The 16,149-nt window shown below is 39.8% G+C and overlaps 1 protein-coding gene across 1 annotated transcript in view; it reads right to left on the bottom strand.

The window, feature by feature from the left end:
- The window catches only part of OPN5 (opsin 5), a 44,450-nt gene that overhangs the window by 17,323 nt on the left and 10,978 nt on the right, over positions 1-16,149 (bottom strand). Inside the window, exons 4-5 of the mRNA XM_032140882.2 lie at positions 13,792-14,126; positions 1,015-1,256 (exon numbers count right to left, since the gene is read on the bottom strand). Of these exons, the coding sequence (XP_031996773.1) occupies positions 1,015-1,256; positions 13,792-14,126 (577 nt within the window). The remainder of the gene's footprint in view (positions 1-1,014; positions 1,257-13,791; positions 14,127-16,149) is intronic.

The raw sequence follows: 16,149 nt of genomic DNA, 5'->3' as shown, positions 1-16,149 counted from the left end.
TCCAAAATATTTGTCACTTGCCCAGGCACAGTGAAGGAACAAGACAAAACCCACATCTTCTCATAGCTAGTCCTACTTTTTTCTCTACTGTCTCTTACTTACTCAAGGGAAGAAGTATTAATAAATATCTAGAAATCAAGTAAATAAGAACAAAAAGCACTGAGACCAGGAGCCCTCTCAACACCCCTCACCTCAGACCATGAATTCAGGTGCCTCTTCCACTCTTTACTGCTAATACTGACCCTGAGTGGACACAGAAGACCCCCAATAACCCCCAAGTCTTTACTCACCCTGAGCCTTTTGGGCCTTTAGGAAAAATGGTACTGGATTCCCAAACTCTTTTCATTGTGTAGCACAAATAGTATCAACCAAGGAGGATACATTTTGAAACCCAGTAGACTTGAATTTGAATTCTTCCTCTGCTACTTTCTGGCTGTTTAAACATGGGCAGCTTACTTACCTTTAACCTTACTTGAACCTCAATTTCTTCTTCTGACAAAGAAAAAGAATAACCCAAGGCCCTTGTGAAAATAAAATAAAAGAAACCTGGCACAGAGCAGAAATGTCCTCTCCCTTCTCCCCTTCCTTCCTCTGCCTGCCCAACTTTTATGCCCTTAGCTAGTGGTAGTGATGTGCCAAACAAGAGAATCATTCTATTGTGAGATCAAAGCCATGTGAAACAGTACTCTTGGAATAAAATGGATTTGGTCCCAGATATGCAACGTACGAGCCATGGATAAATAGTGGTTGTTGCTCAAATGGACACATCTCTGTATCTTAGTTGCTCCAGGATCAAAAAAGAATCACTTCTCACTATCTATCCATGTCATACAACCTCTACATAGCTGATTACTTGATTTCAGGAATTTTGATAAACAGAAAATAAAGTCCTTCCTACACTACTCCTAGCCGATGAGCTTTAACCCTAAGAAGACAGCACATCTGAGTACCTTGAACCCTGCTGGATTTTGAAACAAAGAGAGTGGAATTCATTTCCAGCTTCTGAAGTTTTACCTGAAGCCTTCCAGAGACTTCTTCTTGGTTGCTTTCAAACCACCAGTTTGGCAACAGGCAAATTTGTAATCAATAACTTGGTAAATGATGGGATTGTACATCGCTGCAGATTTTGCAAGTAGGGTTGGCACCACAGAGAGCTGTATGGGAATGGAGTCTGGCCTTCCAAAAGCTGACCACACAGACACCACTGCATAAGGAATCCAGGCAATCAGGAATCCAGCACAAATCAACATCGCTACCTGATGAGGAAAAGCAACAGGGAAAAGAATCAAGACGACTGGTAAAGGACATGAGTCTGAAACGATGGATATGGAGAAGGATCAGGTCACCTCTCACAGTCAAGAAATTCTGTCATTGTTTTCATTTACTTTGTACATAGGAATCATTTCATATGGACTTCTGAGAAGTTCAGCCAAAAGAAGTGATTACAATTTTTTATCCCATCTACCACGTCCTATCTAGTCTCCACTCTACAATTTGAATGTACCCAAAGACCCAAAATATAACCCTCAAATAGCTGTCAGATTATGCCTCCATGGGGCAGGAAATCATAATATTTCTGGACCCACATTCACTTAAAAACCCACATTCACTTAAAAACTCAATGGAAAATATATTCACCTTGATGAAATTTTAAATCATCCATATTTGCCTCAGGAAACAGAAATTCTGCCCTAGTTTGAAATTCTAATTTGCATTTTCAGAAATTTCTATTAAATGTTATTTCTTTTGACTCAAATTTTTCTCAGGTTTGAGACTCAGATAGCGGAAATTCACTAGGTACATAATGTAAAATAAGTCATTCAGATTCAGCCAAAGTGGCAGAGTTGTATGGAACAAGACTTTTTCAGAAAACACTTTTCACTCTCACAAAATTATAATCACCTTCAGGGCCTCTTTATTTTCAGACCAAAGAATAATTAGCGATAGGGTTTTAAATACCCTCACAAGTCTCTCGCCATCTGCAATTCAGTCCCTTTAATAATGTAGTCCTAATTAGTGCCGTGTAACTCCCTGCCTGACCCCTATGCATCATCTCACTTCAATTCAACAAACTCTTTTTAGCAAGTGCTTTGTGTAAGACCCTATGCCTAGTGCTGTGGGGAATACCAGTAAAACCTAGAGCCTGAGTTGTATCCCTCTAGAATACAAATAACTACAGTACGAGGTTGAATATGATTTAAGTGGCAGCTCAGAGGAGGACACGTGTACATCCTATGGGGCAAATTGGGGCGTTTCTTTTTTGAGACGAAGTTTCACTCTTGTTGCCCAGGCTGGAGTGCAGTGGCGCAACCTTGGCTCACTGCAACCTCTGCCTGCCAGATTCAAGCGATTCTCCTGACTCAGCCTCCCAAGTAGCTGGGATTACAGGTGCACACCACCATGCCTGGCTAATTTTTGTATTTTTGCAGAGACAGAGTTTCACCATGTTGGCCAGGCTGGTCTCAAACTCCTGACCTTAGGTGATCCACCCACCTCGGCCTCCCAAAGTGCTGGGATTACAGGCATAAGCCATCGCGCCTGGCCTATTGAGGAGCGTTTCAAAGAGGACGTGCACCTTGGCAAGTAGAAATAAAGAAATAGTGGTGAAACAAATTAAAGGCATAGACAGGAACGTGAGAGGTCTGTATAGGAACCAGTGAGCAATTCACTGCGGCAGGAGAAAGCAACAAAGGGAAGTGAGGCAGGAAAGAAAGATTCACGGTTTTGTATGGCATTATTGAGCTTGCACTTAATTCTATATTCTTTGAGACACTAGTAGGTTTTTGAGCAGGAAATATGGTGAGAGCTCTGCTTAGGAGGATTAGCCTGTGGAGTAAAATGGCGTAGAAAAAAACAGAAGGTAGAAAGATCATGGTTTATTCATTCAATCAACAAGTATTACTGAGCATCTCCCACATGTTTTGTGTGAAGGATAAAGCAATAAACAAAGGAGACACATCCCTGCCCATGTAGAATTTCTACTCTTAGCACGTTTGGTTAGGCAAGAGTCTAAAGAAGAAATAAGAAATTAGAGTATTGAGATGGACAAGTGAAATCAAAACTTTGGTTTTTATTTAAAACGTGTCCTATTTCAGGCCCTAATTGAGAAAGCGTACACTAACTTCAAAGTATCCTTACACAATGTTATCTACTAGGATATTCTTTCTGTAAAATAAATTTGAAAACTGTATTCAAATCTGTCTTCTGCGTAGTAGACATCTATTTGTTTTTGGGGGGGTTGTTTGTTTGTTCGTTTGTTTGCCTTTGTTTCCACCTTCCCAGTGTATCTCTTCTACCTTAACATCACCAGCATCCCTCAATCTGCTAGGCTGCTTTATGAAGTTGACATCATGGGCAACACATGACCCAAGTCTGACCAAGCAGAGGACTACAAATTCCTAGCTACAATAATAGGAATAGAGAGCAGCGCATGACTCAAAAGATCTTGATCAGACCCACCTTGGGGATTTTATAAAGGAGTTCCAGGAAAATTGGACTCTGAGTAAGGATGGAGCTATGCCAGGTATCACTTCCTTCTACTCCCGTCCCCCACTTTAAGAAGCAAAATAACAATTCCCAACATCAGGATCATGACAAGTTCTAGAGAATCAATGATAAGGAGTGAGACATACAATGTTTTATTAGTAATAATTAAAGCAACACTATTTGTGAATGCCTTTTTTGTTTTAGACAGTTCATTGGATGTGTTCTTCCCATAACAAGGACATATGTGTGCACGTGCATTTCAGTACACTTTAGTGGTAGGCAGGAAATGGTCCATAGCCTTCGGTCTACTTGACCTGTGGAACAGCCTGTCTATGGGGTGTGTTTGCCCTTGGAACCCGCCTCTGTGGTGTGTATAAGAATGAAACATGGAAAATCTAAAGTCTAACCTAAAGTCCCAGGTTCTAAAATTCCACCCAAGAATTTCGGAACTCATCTCTTAACATTAACTGCAGCACACACACACACACACACACACAAAAATTAATAATATCAATTTTGTTCCATTTTACAAATAGAGAATCTGAATTCCCAGGAAATGAATCAAGTGGGCCCAGATCTCCTGCATGACCTGCAACCTTGCTTTCGGTCCCTGGTCAAAACTCTCACCTGTGCTTAGCAGTTAAACTGTCAAGTCCCAATGTACACATGCAGCTCTCCCGTTGGACTTGCTTTTCTATCTTTCTACGAAGCTAACCCAGGAGAAATTTTTATTTGGTTATGTCTGTGTGACTTTTGCTTGTAAATGGAATGAATGCCTCAAGGCTCACAGCGAGGGCCTTCTTTTTCTAAATCCCCAAATAAACACTAACTATGGAAATAAAGCTTGCTTTAGCAGATGTCTAGGGACTTAACATAGCTCCATCTTTGCTACTTTGGTGAGTCATATGATGAGTTCACAGTATCCCAAAAGCTGTTTTCTGTGTTGCTGCCAAAGTCATTGACAAAAAATAGATTAGCACTTAGTCCATAATATTTTCTACATTTTACGTGTTTTCTACTTTTAGAGAAGTGTGCAATTGGGGAACAGGAAAGACTTAAAACATTTGCATTATGTTATCCTTCTTAAAAGGACATAGAAGAATTAAATATACTGCAGTTTTACAAACACATAGCAAATGAATCACTGTGGTTTTTCTGGGATTAGAATAAATCTAAATACTTTAAATAGAAGACTTAGAAATCGAGTTTAAAGCAGAAAGAGGGATAAAAGGCTAGATCTAAAAAGTACTACACAATGTTATTTATGTTTCTGAAGGGAATACAAAGTTAACATAAGGCACATTCACTTTCTGTAACCTTTCCATTTTAAATATACTCCACAAAATATTAAATATTTAAATGTAAAAACTATTTTAAGATACAGGCCACAAAAGTTTTCAAAACTTTCATGTTACACTCTGTTTTTGTCAGCACTTTCTACTCAGCTTGGAATATATTTAATCTTTTCATCAGTCTGTTTTTGACTTTCCTCAATTCTAAGTGTGTCTTAATTTTTATTTTCTAAAATCTCTATTCCAGATATCCTTAAGCCAGTTCTAACACAGGCTCCTGTACCCATCAACTTTTTCTAAGTTGTTTATTTTTTTTAATTACTTCACTTTTATTACTGCCTTTTTGGGTCACTGAAAAAGCAGTAAGATTTCAAATCCTAAATTAGACAATTTTCATGGGTGGAAATTCACAGGATACGTGTTTAGCTTCTACAAAAGAATCACACATCTGCAACCCACTTCATTTTAAGTACATCATGCTACAGAGGACCAAGGGATATAGCCAGTTTCCAGTGCCAGTTCAAGCTGGTATTGTGTCACAAAAGCAGTGTTGTCCGTAATTGCTCAATTCCAATTAATTAACCAATTAAAGCAATAATAGAATAATGTGGTTGAAAGTAAATCCTCCAAGGCTATTCCTCTGGGTCTAATACATCTGAAGCATTCCAGCAGGTAAGGTTTCTAAGAAGGAGTTTCCCTCCTTTCAATGTGCTGAGGCAGTGTGGAATAGTGAGAAAAGTCATTGGCATGGAGACACTCTGAGTAACTCCATGATACCAGTCATGGTTCAGCTCAACTGACCAGTGTGAGTGGGGCAGAATCGCTGATTTTCTAGCAACAACTATTGCAGAGGGGGTGCCCAGCTCCTCTCTCCAGGCTCCTTTGCCCAGATGCAAATAAGACTTCAGCTAACACTTGAAGCTGCATGCTACCTTGAATAATAAAATAGATCAGAAGAAACAGAATTGATGTGAAAATAAGGTTGAAAAAGAGGGCCAAAGAGATGAAATAAGTTCCCCGTCAATAACAAGACTGAATCACATTACAGAACCAATTAGACTGGGGATAACAAAGATATTTCAGTGGCTAGGGTGAGATAATGTTCCCAGGAGAGCTCACCTGTATGCATTAGGGAACAGGAAGAATGCGCGTTCTGCCTCTTCCAGGAGACAGCACAATTGACAGGAGCATGCAGGTGACAAGATTTTGTTTCTCTAGCTTGGGTCTAGCTAGATTTGATTCCAGCCAGTAAGAAAATAATATTAAAAGACAGTAATTCCAGTTATGAGACTACTACCTTCCACGTATAGAGCCATCTGTCGTTGAGTGATTCTACCAGTGGCAAGCAGGAAGGGAGGGAACTTGACAACTGTGACCTACCTTCTTTGGTTCCCTCACATACACATACAAATAAGAGTGGTGACACTTACTTAGTTTTCACATTACCTTTTAAGAAATTAAGTAATTTGACAGCTTTGAGTGTGTCTAGTTGGAATTTCTTCCTTCCTTCTATTTTATCCACAGAATGATAATTAAGGTCAACTATCCTAAACCTTCCTCCATAAACTTGTAAAGAAAAAATTTCTGACATCTTTGGTGTACCTTCCATCTGTTAACCCTCGTTGTGATCTAAGCAATAAACATGAATTCATACTTCAAAAAAAAAAAAACAAGAAAAACAAGAATTTCACACTTCCCAATTGCAGTTTTCTCGAATCTTAAAATACCGCCACTCTATAAACAAGCAAAAGCTGCAACTGAAAAGAGAGACAGTAAATTAGGTCATGTCACTCTATGCATCTGTGTTTTGGAGTTTCGGTCCAAAACCGAATACAATATTTCCTGACCAGGCAGTGGCTGGCTTAAAGGACAGGAAATAACTTACAAGTATCTGGTTCAACAAAACAGGAGAGACTTCAATGTTAGTTATAGATGGTCCAAAGCCCTTGAAGTGGGGATATGCAGCTTGGAGAGGAGCAAATACTCAGGTTGGAAGGCCATGTGGTTCTAGTAACAATAGCTATTGCCAGAGACCTTTAAACAATTGAAAAAAATCTAGTCATTTTCATAGACACTCAGAGTTTAGAAGGTAACTGAGATATCATTTTATTCTCTTCCTCCACTTTCTTTCACAGATGAGAAAACTAAGGCCCAGCAAGATTAAATGGTTTGCTTTAGGTGAATTCATCAAGATGCTGAGTTACATGCAACAGAAGTTGACTATGGGTGAGTGAGATAGAAAATACATTTATTTAAAGGGTACTGGTTAACACAAAGTAACACTGGGAAGCTGCAGTTTACATTGAGATCAAGCAGAGAGAAATGCTACCCAAAACTGTGACTGAGAACTGGTTCTGACGCAGAAACTCCTGCTGCTGTAGCCATGGCCTCAGGAAAGAATTCCCTGCCCCTAGATGCCATATCATTAGTTTCTGGGACACATTGAGGGCTGGTGCCCAAGTCAATAGCTGTAGGGGAATTCTGGGAAATGAGTGGCTGGTCTTTTCTGCATCTTTTAAATTAAGAGGCACAGTGCTTCTCCTCTCACTCTAAGCAGGGCACAAAAACGTTGGAAATTCCTCAGATATAGAAGCCTTTCAGCCTCTGGCAGGCAAAATAAAAAACACACATTGACTATGTAACACCTCTCAAGGAGCTAGTGGCAAAATTGGGATTGACCCCTAGTTTAAAACTTTTTCATGATTAAATTGCTCTGAAGTAATCCTTCCTTCCTTCAACAAATATATATTAAGCACTTACCATGTATGAGTCATTGTGTTAGGTCCTGGGGACACAAAGAAAAAAAAACATGGTTGTTACCAGCTCAGGGCTCATCAAGTAGTGGTAACAAAGAAAAAAAGGGAAATGAACAAATAATCCCCAAAATAAGTATGAAATTGTAAATTAATTAAAAATTGTGACATGTTCCAAGAAGATAATGTAAAGACTGCAATGAAACATTGTAATGGAAGATCTGAATTCAATTTTTGGAAATGCTTCTCTGGGAAGTGACATTTAAGCTAAGAACAGAGGGATGTAATTAATTAATTGGTTTTGGGGTTTTTTTAAAGCAATACAGTTCAACTTTCCCATGAACTGCCCTTGGAGTCCACACAGGGGGTCTTCTGAATCTGATCCTTCAATGATAAATAACATTTGATGAGCTATAAAAGGGAGGAGTCATTTAAGGGAAATGGAGCTTTATGTTTAAGAGTTTTAGAAAGATTTCACAGTCAATATAAGAGCAAAGTGAAGCAAAATGCCCTGTCAGGTATAAAAGAAACAGAGGCACTCAAGCCAGAGTTCAAGGGACCTCTTAACATTCATCAAGGAATTAGATTAACTTAGTTTATTCAATTATGTATTTATTCAAGCAATCTTGATTAAACAGCTAGCAGGTGCCAGGCTGTAGGGTCCAGTGGCAAACAGGACCCACAGCACTTTCCTTTGCCTCACTTACTGTCTTACAAAAGAGAGCTATAAACATGTGATTCAGTAAAATATGACCAGTGTCACCAAAGATAATGTGCCAGGTGCTCTGATGGCTCATACATAGCAGGCGGACTTTAACCAGGGAGAATCACAAGGGCTTTCCGGTATGAATAAGGGACACTAAGAGAAATTCAGGTGCTCAGGGGATCTGCATCATAACTGTAGCCCTGGAACATTGTAAATGATTGATGTGTGTTAAATGAATTACTATGAAGTACCAACATGTATGCCATAATAATATTTAGAAAACCTAATTCATGCTTCTGGGATTGTCTTCCTGTCATTGTACTGGAACTGCCTTTTCAAAAATTATATCAGTAAGAAAAATTACAACAGTGAACTGAGCTGTTCTAACACCCCCATCTTGACTTTCCTTTAATTACTCCTGGGATTGGGGGCCAGGCTGACTTTGAGAGACATTTAGACTCAAGTTTAAATGATAACAGGCCTTTCCCCAGACTCAAGCACTTTTGAAAAGCGAATGGGAGGCTGTCAAACTGGGGGAATGAGAGGACACTGAGTTCTGCTAAGGCGCAGACCTAAATGACTGTCAGCCATTATTCTGAAGGTTATAAGATATGCAACTTCCCCAATTACTCCTGCAAATAACATCAGTATTGTAGAACCTAAGATTGGCCTTTTGAGATATCTTTTCAGGTTTTTTTGCATGTCTGACACTCATAGCTCCACCTGGACCCCAAGGCTCCTGTGGCCCCACCTGGGCAGACTCAGCTCAAGAGGACAGCTTCCACCCCCTGTGATTTCATTCCCAACCCAAGCAGTCAGGAGCAAGCACCCACTGCATAGCAATCCCCACCCCTTCACCCAAACAGCCTTTGAGATACCTCTCACTTACAAACTTTGGATGAGATTGATTTGGGTACTAATTCCATTTCCCATCTGGCATGGCTGGCCTCATGGCTATTAAATTCTTTATTGCAATGCCATGGTCTTTCTTTGTGCAGCAGGCAGGAAGAACCCCTCAGGCAGTGACTCTACCATTCCCCTTATTTAATCAGCAGCAAGAGTGTTCACTGCATTGTGTGAAGATTTTTAGAAGTAAAAGTACCTAAAGAAGTAAAACCTTCATTTCTCAGCTTCTAAGTTTTAAAACAGAAATTTGAAACTCCCAGGAGAGAAAATAATTGAGAAAAAGGGTTTTGAGTGTGGGGGAAAAAAGTGACTTTGAGTATCCACAATCAGAGGCTTAAAGGACTCAGGGCATTAAGATTACTGTGTGAAAAATTTAGAGGATGTACATGGAAATAAGAGCCAGTTTTCCCACTCCCAAATAGGTACAAGACCTACACCCTGAAGGCAAGTGGGGACATCAGAGGAGTTGGTAACCTACCCTGAGAAGGTGTCCTGAACCTACCCTACTGAGCTGAACACCAAAGGCCGGGGGTGGGGGTGGAAGAACAACAGAACTCTCAGGGATGTGAAAGCACAAAACATGTGCCTCACTTCCCAGGGTCCCCAGCCAAGACCCAAGATGCACCTGAAGGGTTGCAGCAGAAGGGTGGGGAAGTAGCTTACAGTGCTGATGAGCCTAAAGTGCCTTATAGTTGGAACAACAAAGATGCAAAGTGACCCATGAAAACTGTAACTAAGACCACAAGGACCCCTAAATATCTCAGCAATGCCAGGGTCAATGAATGACAACACCCAGACCAGGAGTCCCCTACCCATTAGCACCGGCATTGTGAAAACCTTCCTGAAACTTTTAGGTAATCCTGGGAAGAAAAGAGAAATCACTGATTTCACTGAATTTATCTTCATTGTCCAATAAGAAATCAGTTTTACAAGGTCAAATGCAAGCATAGAAATGAGATTATGCTGAGTCATAGAAATATAATCACATATATATATATATACACATACATACACATCACACTTCAGTTTGTAGCCTGTGAAATTTCAGGCTGCTACAAAAGTCTAGCAAAACCATCATTTTTAAAAATTAATTAGAAAAAAGCTACAAAGTAGAGAAAGGTTTGCAGACAGAATGCCAACTTTTAGCTTCACGATATCAGACCGGCAGAGTACTGGCCCCAATAATAACCGAGCTAGAAATAATTAAAGTACACGGAAAACTAAGTGATTTTGATCTCAGAATCCCAGAAGGTAACCTTTAAGTAATCAGCTTTTAGACCAGGCTGTTCTGAAGATCAGAAGCACCAAGAGAGCAAGCAATTTGACAATCCTGAGCGGTAGCTACATGAGCAAAAAGGTTTCTAAGGCTGTGGAAGGGCCCAGTATAAGGCGGTTTCTACTTATTTTTACTCAGTAGAAAAATCAAGGTCAAAATTGAGTAGTACTTAAAAATAGTTTCAATTTAGTACTGAAGATGTCACAGTAGTTATGTTTGTTTCTCAGTATCAGTTAAATTTTGTCTTACATTCTCTGCACAAATATTAATAATTAGAAACATTTGTGTTTGTGTTATTTTAATATAGGTTTATATAAATAAATGAAATATAGACATATTAATATAATATTACGTGTTATATGATGTCATTAAGTATATAAATTAAAAGAATATACATATACACATAACAAAATTACATATATGTATTCCTACACTTCATTTAACATTTCTTTGGCTAATCTGGTCTAGAGTGAGCCTAACTATTTGATCTACCCAGTCCAAGTCAAGTGGAATAATACAACAAATCAAATTAAATGGTATATGTGCTGAGCTATACCTCATATGCATAATGACCTTCAAAAGCATTGACTCATATGTGTAATAAGTTCTAGAAGCACTGACTGGTCTAAACATTGACTAGGTTCATTTTTCAACATGGGTTGAATTTTGGCTTAAATTTTCTGCCCAAATATTAATAATTAGAGATGTTTGTATTTAGGTTATTTTAATACAGGTTTATATAAACAAATAAAATTTAGACATGTTCTTAATATAATATTACATATTATGTGCTATAATATCATTTAGTATATAAATTAAAAAGAATATACATAACAAAATTACACATATGTATTCCTACACTTTGTTTAACATTTCATGTAACCTGGTCTAGGGCGAGCCTATTTGATCTACCTAGTCCAAGTCAAGCAGAATAATAACAAATCAAATTAAATGGTATATGCTGAGCTATACCTCATATGTATAATGAGTTCCAGAAGCATTGACTAGACAAGCTTCTCACTCCTCAAGAATACGCAAGAGGACAAGATGCTAGAATGTGAGGGGGTCAAGTTGAGCAGTTCAACTGACAGGAGAGAAGATGATGGGTAACAAACTGGGAGAAACTGAAGAAGGGCTCATGGCAATCAGGACCCAGATTCACTGAGCAAGGCCAACAAAGTGTCAAGGCCAATGACATAATAGGGGATGGAAAACAGAGAGGTGAGGGGGATGGCAAGAAGAAAGCACATTCCGAGACATTGCAGCAACTGTATCCTACGTCAAACTACAGGGCAACAAAGTAAACTTCGACGTCACATACCAGTGTGATGAATGTCTGCACATCATTTCTTGGGCACACTTCCATAAACTATTGAAAAGCAAATTTTTCATCATTGGTACGTTTGCCCAGTTTCTAAAATAGTACCTGGTACAAAATAGGATTTGGATTAAATATAATTCAACTTTAACTAGGATTGATTTATTTAAATTTCTTTTTTGAAAGATGCAGATAAGAGCTAAACGGAGAGCTAGAAATGAAGAACCTAACTCATAATGCTTCATTTTATGAAAATATTTTCCTACTTTATAGCCAATTATAAGACAGAAGAAGTTCATGCTTCCTGCGTCTGCATTTTTGTCCAAGAACTGTTCTATTATTAAGCTACCAGTATAGATTTAGAGTGATGAAAAAATCCCTCAAAGCTTCCTCTACTTGGCATAGGGTTTGAGCATAACAGTCAACTGGAGCCATCAGGAATCTAGCTCACAGCATGTGATATGGTTTGGCTGTCCCCCCATCCAGATCTCATCTTGAATTGTAGCTTCCATAATGCTCATGTGTCATGGGAGGGACCGAGTGAGAGGTAATTGAATCATGGGGGCAGGACTTTCCCATGCTGTTCTCATGATAGTGAATAAGTCTCACAAGATCTGATGGTTCTATAAAAGGGAGTTCCCCTGCACATGCTCTTTTGCCTGCCACAATGTAAGACGTGACTTTGCTCCTCATTTGCCTTCTGCCATGATTGCAAGGCCTCCTCAGCCATGTGGAATTGTGAGTCAATTAAATCTCTTTCCTTTATAAATTATCCCATCTTGGGTACATCTTTATTAGCAGTGTGACAGCAGACTAATACAATATGCAACCAAGAGATCTTTGTACAACTCCAAAAATTCTGCAATTTGGAGAGAGGCATATTACCAGAACCAAGGCTCTGACTTACTAAAAAGCCATCTCTTATCTGGGGGGAACTGTGTTTCTCTGGGTCCCTGAGACTAGTGGTCTCCAAAGTGAACATGAGAACACTTGAGGGTAGGACACCAATCAACATGATTGATTGGGATACAGGAAGAAATAATTATAACTTCAATCTACCTTTATGTTTATCTTTAAAATAGAAGACAAAAATTGGGGGGTTATATTAGAGAGTGCTAATATTTAATACAAAGCTTCATGGTATTACCTGTATGTCATTTATATTGAGGGCATGTGTTGGAAAATATTTTTTCAGTACATGGGCAAAAAATCATGAACATGTGAAGACCAGTGCTTTAGACTTTACCAGTAATTCCTAACAGGCATAAGGAAAAAGGAGAAACCACGGTTGTTCTAACACCTTCTATGCACCAGATGACAGAATAATATGCTTTATCTCTTTGAATTCCCACCGTAACCCAATGAGACAGATATCACTATTCCTGTTATGCAAGTGAGGAAACAGGGATTCAAGAAAGCTAAATATCTAGCTCTAGGTCACAAACTTGGCAGGTGCTGGTGATGGGATTAAACTCTAGTCTTGTTCTTTTCCTTACTCCACAATATCTAAAGAACTGTCACCTCTGAAACTACCATTTACCAAGGTACTCAAGCCTGCAGAAACTGCTCGTGTTCATAACTAAGCTTCGCATGGGAAAGCACGCATGGTAAACTCTTACTCTATAAATAATTCAAGCGGTAGAATGTCCCCTAATGATGTCCCAAAGTCCACGCAACACAGTAAACACTGTGAGGCATTATATGATTCATAAAAGTTTTTCTTATTGCTGAAATAATGAATATGAATCAATAGTACCCTATTCAGTAGAGAAGATAAGCCCCAAATTGATGGGTTATACAAATTTGGTAGATATTAAAATGCGTGTCTGTGTGTGTGAGAGAGAGAGAGAGAGAAAGAAGAGAAAAGTGGGGGAACAGAGACAGAAAGAAGAGAGAGATACCACAAAGAAAGGCTTAGCCAATCATCAACAAAGTTCAGAATTACGTAAAGAATAGAGATTCTAAGTTCTCTCAGTCTCCAACGTTCCCTGTGCTTTTTACCCTATGAAGTTGTAAGTAGTCAGAAAACACGTGTAAAATATTAGTGCACTTACCTTTGTCAGTTTCATTTCCAGCACATGGCTGCTATGGATCCGACTGTCGAAATGAGCTACTTCTTTGGAAGAGGACTTAACCTTGGCAATGATCTTTACGTAGGAGAACACGATCACAGCCGTTGGGAGCAAGAGGCAGAAGAAGAGGATGTTCAAGATGAAAACCTGGCCCCCTACCGAGGCCTGGGCCAGCCACCAGTCCAGGGTGCACGAGGTTCCGAAGGGCTCAGGTACGTAGTCCCCCAGACCTACCAAGGGCATGGTGGTCCAGAAGGAAGCATAGGCCCAGATGGCTGCCAGGCAGATGTAGGCGTGCTTTCTTTTCAGCCAAACCCCTGGAGGCGGAAGAAAAGCATTACCCGGATGTAATCTGCCCTACACCCAGATACCTCCCCTCGATATGTCAAATTCCACCTCCAAAGATTTATTCCATTGATTTCTGGGAGACCTGGGCAGATAACTGAAGCCTGAGGGAGAGTGGAGTAAACGGAAAAAAGTTCCGGAGCTTGGGCCTTTCTCCAGGAGAACACAATTGGAAGGTTTTCTCTAGGCATCTGGGAGCTTTGGGAGGGAGAAGTGACAACAGCTGGGAAAAGGGACAGGAAAGAGATGAGAGGATGCTGAAGACAATGGAGGCCCTTGAGAGAACATCTCGGAAAGGGTGTGTTAGTGGATCATCCAGGGAAAATCCTTCTGGGAGGTGAGGAATCACAAAACATGGCTTGTGTCTTTAAAACGCCCTTCCTCCTAACAGCTTTTGTGTCGCTAGCCTTATCTGGCTTCCTAAGAACTTGTGGAAGGGGCTTGGTGGCTCGTGATCATGACACTATGGTTTGAGATTAAAGTGCTTGACTGTGTTTAGTAATTTGTGGAGCAGGTTTGGAATCTTCAAACGTCATTCACACAACAATCGCACTCACACAGCCACAATGGGAGAGGCAGAGAATCTAGGTAGGTTGCATCATGTTCTGCAAAGTAATTCTGTGAAGATATTTTCAGGAAGACAAAAAATGAGCTCCGTTTTTCAGCACTAGTTTCTGTTAACCAAAAGAGAATTCCAAGCGGAGGAAATAGTGCAGTCATCTAAGAAAAGCTGTAAAGCACTAGTGATCATTTTCAGAATTCAACACAACCACCAAAGACAGGTCGGCCTGATTTAGTGCAGCAGCCTCCACAGGAAATTACCTTCACACCTCACTCATCACCTCGAACGAAGAGGGCCAGGAAAGTGACTCTTTACTGCCTTGGTTTTGTGTTAGCAGAGAAGAAATATCAAAATACATTCAACAAAAGCTAAATGATTACTTCCATATAGACTCAGGGCCTGCCTCTGCTTAGTGCAATGTGACGTTTGGAAAGTCGGTCAGGCCTAATTCTTCTATGTCTAGTCTTTGACTGACCTTGTGCATGCAAGACTACATTGCATATGGGTTAAATAAAATAATGTAAGGGGCCTGCTTTGCAAACTAGAAAGTGCTATATTAACATGAATGTTTTACTCCTGTGTAAGTGTATCTCATTTAGCACTAACAAGAAATATAACAGATTGTTTCTATACTCTATTGTCTCCATTTTTTTCAAATACACGGCATTCTGTGTCATGAAATGCAAATTTCATGCCCAACCAGATAGGGGTGGCAATCACGTAGCCACAATATAAGTCAGCTCTTGTTTCTCCACTAAAACTGATAAAACATTGGCACAGGTAATCACATATATTCATGGGAATGTGCATAGGCATACGTATAAGCATTTATGGTTAGGGTTACTTGTGAGGTGTTTTATACTTACATTCCAGTATGGTGAAAGGCTGTCAAGTACAGGAGGGAGTAGATTAGTAGATTGGTTCTGTGTTGCTCCAGAAGTCAGAACTAGGACCAATGGGTGGAGGTTACTGGGAGGCAGTTTTGTCTTAATATAAGGAATAACATTGTAACAATGAGAGCAGACCAATCAGAGAATGGGCTGCCTTGTGCAGTAGTAAGCTCCCCGTCACTGGTCACTGGAATTATTCAAGAAGAGGCCAAGTGGTCGTCTCTCAGGGATGCCTTAAAACAGTTTACCACGTTACATGGGAGAAAAGTCTACACGCCCCCAAGCGACCTTCTAATTCCAACATTCTGGGACGCTGTGTGGAGGGTTTAATAGTGCATCAGATTAAATGATGAAACCACACTACTGAGGTTCAACCTTAGAAGAAGCTGGAAAATATACACAGTTCCCACATATGGAGTTACGACCTGCAATGATCCTGGCAGTGGGCGGCATCGTCTCTTTAACTGACAAAGCCTAAACTCAAGAAAATATTTAAAAACAGAGGTATCAGGGTTTAGTATTCCTCAAACACTCTCAGGAAGT

This window comes from Hylobates moloch, unplaced genomic scaffold, assembly GCF_009828535.3.
Source record: "Hylobates moloch isolate HMO894 unplaced genomic scaffold, HMol_V3 SCAFFOLD_20, whole genome shotgun sequence".
NCBI lineage: Eukaryota > Metazoa > Chordata > Mammalia > Primates > Hylobatidae > Hylobates > Hylobates moloch.
The sequence above is the reverse complement of the archived record's forward strand: the minus strand, read 5'-3'. Positions and strand labels throughout refer to the sequence as shown.